Source organism: Dipodomys ordii, unplaced genomic scaffold (assembly GCF_000151885.1).
Source record: "Dipodomys ordii isolate 6190 unplaced genomic scaffold, Dord_2.0 Scaffold7, whole genome shotgun sequence".
NCBI lineage: Eukaryota > Metazoa > Chordata > Mammalia > Rodentia > Heteromyidae > Dipodomys > Dipodomys ordii.
In genome coordinates, this window is record NW_012267223.1 from 5,077,540 (window position 1) to 5,082,118 (window position 4,579).

General features: G+C 42.7%; 1 protein-coding gene across 1 annotated transcript in view; it reads left to right on the forward strand.

Moving 5' to 3' along the window:
• The window catches only part of Cep95 (centrosomal protein 95kDa), a 26,319-nt gene that overhangs the window by 13,205 nt on the left and 8,535 nt on the right, over nucleotides 1-4,579 (forward strand). Inside the window, exons 7-10 of the mRNA XM_013036577.1 lie at nucleotides 485-675; nucleotides 2,861-2,973; nucleotides 3,127-3,241; nucleotides 3,887-4,078. Coding sequence (XP_012892031.1) covers nucleotides 485-675; nucleotides 2,861-2,973; nucleotides 3,127-3,241; nucleotides 3,887-4,078 — 611 coding nt within the window. The remainder of the gene's footprint in view (nucleotides 1-484; nucleotides 676-2,860; nucleotides 2,974-3,126; nucleotides 3,242-3,886; nucleotides 4,079-4,579) is intronic.

A 4,579-nucleotide genomic window follows, 5' to 3' on the forward strand; every position in this document is an offset into this window, starting at 1 on the left:
GGGTGCTGTCCCTCAGCTCTTCAGCTCAAGGCAAGTGCTCTACCACTTGAGCCACAGCACCACTTCCGGTTTTTTATTGGTTTATTGGAGATAAGAGTCTCACAGAGTTTCCTGCCCTGGCTGGCTTTGAACCATGATCCTCAGATCTCAGCATCCTTAGTAGCTAGGATTACAGGTGTGAGCCACCAGCACCTGGCTCTCAGGGAACATTCTTAGGATGAGAACATTAAAATTACACTCACTGGGAGTTCAAAAGTCCCTCCTTGCTTGCTAAGGCTGTTTTTGTTTGTACTTTGTTTGCATCAAGTTGATCGGGAGATATTGCTGAGTGATGGAGTGCTTTCCTAGGACACAAGGCCTAGGGTTTGATCCCCAGCACCACACACATACCCACAGAACGTTTGTGTACATGGATATGGATGTGAAACGACTTAATTCCTAGAATTTCCTCATCACATCTACTTCGGTCTACTTTGTCTTACAGATGCCTCTCCTGTGAGTACGATTCCCAGTGCTAGGAAGCTGGGGGAGCCTATCCGAGCAGCCATTCCTTTACATCCACCCTACCACCCTCCAGAGCCGCGAGCACCCTGCCCCATAGGAAGAGATTACCTTAGCCTAAGCTACTACTCTTCCCCTGTCACAAATTGTACTGGAGAGCGCACATTTCTTATGGTGAGTGGAAAAACCTTGCTTGTAATTGGATAGTGTATGTGTTGCATTTATTTATTCTTTTTTGGTGTTGGTGACGAACCAAGGGTCTTGTCCATGCTATGTGACCTCTGAGCCTTGGAAGCCTCGACTGGAATAGTAGTCAGTAATACTAATCACTAATCAAAGCATTGTGCACCTTCAAATTTACCTCTGTCCACCTACATGTGCTTATCTTGGAAAGACAGGGGCAGGGTGAGTGAGTACAGGAAGCCAGGACAGCTGGAGTGTGGATTTTTTGCCTGGCACAGTTCTATTACATACTTTAGACAGGTATCGAGTGATGGATTCCTCAAAACAGTTCTGGAATCATTTCGATATTTTCCATGGGGAAGCTGATGTAGCAAGGTTGCCTGATGTCTTTTCTGAGGTTGCACACAACTGTAGAAACACCATTTAAATGCAGGCACCTGGCTTCATAATCCATGTCATGTGTCTCTAGTTAAGTAACAACTTGTAAAAATATCAATGTGTGTGAAATAGAAAATAACCATCTGTCCATCCACATTCTCCCCATCTAGTGTGAAGCTCTGATTAATACCTTGTTTTCTTTTTACTTCTTGGGGGGAAAACCCTCTTTTACATAGTCATTCTGTCCACAGCTGTCTAGAAAGAACAGGCAGGTAGATAAGTGCCAGGGTAAACTCATAAACAATGTTACATGCAAATAAAAGACTATGTGTGGTGTTGCTCACATAGGAGAGTCAAGAATCAAAGCCAGCCAGAACCAAAAATACTGGCAAGACTCTATCTCTGCCAACAAGCTAGGAATGGTAGTACACAACTGTGGTCCAGCTTTATGGGTGGTATAGATAGGATCATGCTCTGAAGCCAGCCCTGGGCTAAAGTGTGAGACCCTATCTGAAAGGAAAATAAAGGAGTTGAAATCCTAGTATTGGGGGAGAAAAACAAAAAAGGAAACTGCAGAAAAAATACAGAGATGAGGGCTGGGAAAGTAGCTCAGTGGTAGAGTGCTTACCTTGCATGCATGAGGCCCTGGGTTCGATTCTTCAGTATCACATAAGCAGAAAAAGCCAGAAGTAGTGCTGTGGCTCAAGTGGTAGAGCGCTAGCCTTGAGCTGAAGAGCTGAGAGGCAGCACCCAGGCCCAGAGTTCAGGCCCTAAGACCAACAAAAACAAACAAACAAAAAAACAGAGCTGAGAGGTTATCATTGGCATTATGTGAGCAGCACTCAACTTATCAGTCAGGTAGGACAACAAATAAGAAGAGGGCACTGGTTACCTGGGAGGAGTCCGTGTGGGCTGCTGGCGGGCGCCTGAGTTGCTGGGAAGGGTCTGTTCCTCACCAGATTGCGGTGAGTAGGTGAACTCACTTTTCAGTTCCTTGAGCTGGACTGGTAGACTTCATTTTATATCTGCTATTTACTAAAAGTATTGAAGCAAAAGACACTAAAGTGATAGTGAAGATACCATTAAACATTAAATATATGTTCCATTACCAGAAGCAATATTTTTACAAGGATTCATCACAAAGGTTAGGGTTAGGGTCAGCAATAGTCTGCTTAGTGTGCTCATATCCCTGGGTGCCATCCCAGCACCAGAACAAAAGAAAACCCAGTCCTTCTCCAGTTAAGTTTTTGAAAATGTGTATATTTGGGGAGATTTCATCTTTTTTAAGTGTCTCAGTTTTGTAAACTTGCTGTTGACCTGTATACAAGAGATAAAATGATGCATATGCCCACTTGAGACCTGATCATTTCTTACCGACCAGTTTTGATCAACTGTAGCCCTGCATTTCCTGTGTGACAGCCTCTCGTTTGCCTTTATATTAGAATGACACCCTGAGCCACACTTTCCTCTGACCACAAGCAGGAAGACATTGCGCCAGTCCTTTGACATTGGGTGTCAGTATGATATTTTGTCAAACAAACACAAAGCCAGACATGGCAGCACATGCTTATAATCCCAGCACTTGGGAAGCTGAAGTGGGAGGATCAGCAGCCTGGGCAAGATAACAAGACTTTGTATTTTAAAAAGACACACACACCCACAAAAAAAAAAACCCACCTCAACATGGAGATTAAAGAGTCTGGCTTGGTGCCCCAGGACCTCCCTTCCCCATACTGAAAAGGGCTCAGTGAGTCTTCCTTCCAGCTTTTTCAAATCAACTGTATTGTCCTGTTGATAGGAACCCAAGGATGACGTTCTCTTAGCTTCAAAGTTGCCTAAACCTGGTGAACAGGAAACGTGTGCTGCTCAGGTCCAAAGCCCGAAGACAAGGAAATTTGCCAAGGGGAAAAGGTAACATTGCTGTAGCATTCTTCTTTTCCAGTCTGTAAGAGGATTTGAAAACTCCAATATGTGTAAAAGCAGCTATTAGTCATTTGGAACTAAGTAGTGGTGACTTTTGAACTAACCCGGCTATTAAAAGTCACCTGGCCACTTCTATTACAGAAATGAAAACAGAGTTGCAGCGTCCTCACGGGATGTGCCGAGAAAGAGGTTAACAGAACAAGAACTACACACAGTATCACAGAAAGTGTCCCAACGGCTCTCTGAACTAGACCAGGCAAGTCTTGTTTTTAATCTTTATTGAGACCCATTGCTTGTGGTTCACGAGGAGCTCAATGGGCACTAATGGAAGATGAACGGTTATGCTAGAAAGTGAGCTGGGTCCTTGTTAAAAAAGTATTCCAGAAGTCAAGCAGGTAGGACATGAACCTGTGTCATGTAAAACCTGCATGATGTAAATCAAATCATGGAACATAGATGACTGTTAAATAATTAATCTTCAGATATATCTGTATCATTTCCCTTTATCACTAAAGAGATATAACATAAAATCTGATAGGTCACTGTTCTTACAAAATGTGGTAACGGTGAATGAACATATCAAATCCCTGTGAGACTGAGTCCAAAGACTATTGAAATGAATAATCTATTGCACTGATACTCAACATGGTATTGCACTTCTGTAATCTTAGCATTCGGGAGCCCAGCCAGGGAGATTTTGAGTATGAGGCCTGTCTTGGATACACAGACCTCACCTCAAAAAAAATTACTTATATATATTTATATATTACATATATAAATATATATATATAAACAGCTAAACTTGTATATGCATCTGAAAACTTAATAAAGGTCTGCTGTCTACTACCAGTTTACATTCTGCTAAAATCAATGAAAGATGTTGAAAGGAATTTTCCAACAGATGTTAAGAAATGCCCTGGGTGATCGAATTAAAGACAAGCCTGACAGTGAAGAAGATGACATTGGGAAGGAAGAGGTGGGCAGTGGAAGCGAGGAGGAAGTCCTGTCTCAGCACAGTGACAGCATCATGGAGTATGGGCCAAAGAAGCCCCGGCCAGGTACTGACTTGAGAGGCCTGGGACGGGGCGCCTGGGTAAACTCACGTAATGACAAACCCAAAGTTGGTATTGCTGCTTCTTATTAGATTTCATACTTCAATAACTTTTATATTACTTGTCAAAATATTTTATGTTCTTTTAAAATTTGATAGATATTGAATATGTTATTCTTGGCCTTGCTTTTTTTTTTTTGCATTAGCACAATGAATCATTCTTTGTTGATTAGAGAGCCAGGTCACTTTAATTTCTTTGTGAGTTCATAAAATGTGCCCTGTTGATACACCTGCATTACTGTTTGCTCTTTAAGAAAGAATCAGTACTGCTTAGAAAATGCTTAACCAGCCAGGCGCTTGGTGGCTCACGCCTATAATCCTAGCTACTCAGGAGGCTGAGATCTAAGGATCATGGTTCAGAGCCAGCCTGGACAAGAAAGTCTGTGAGACTTTTTTTTTTTTTTTGGGTCCGGTCGTGGGGCCTGAACTCTGGGCCTGGGCGCTATCCCTCAGCTCTTCAGCTCAAGGCTAGCGCTCTACCAC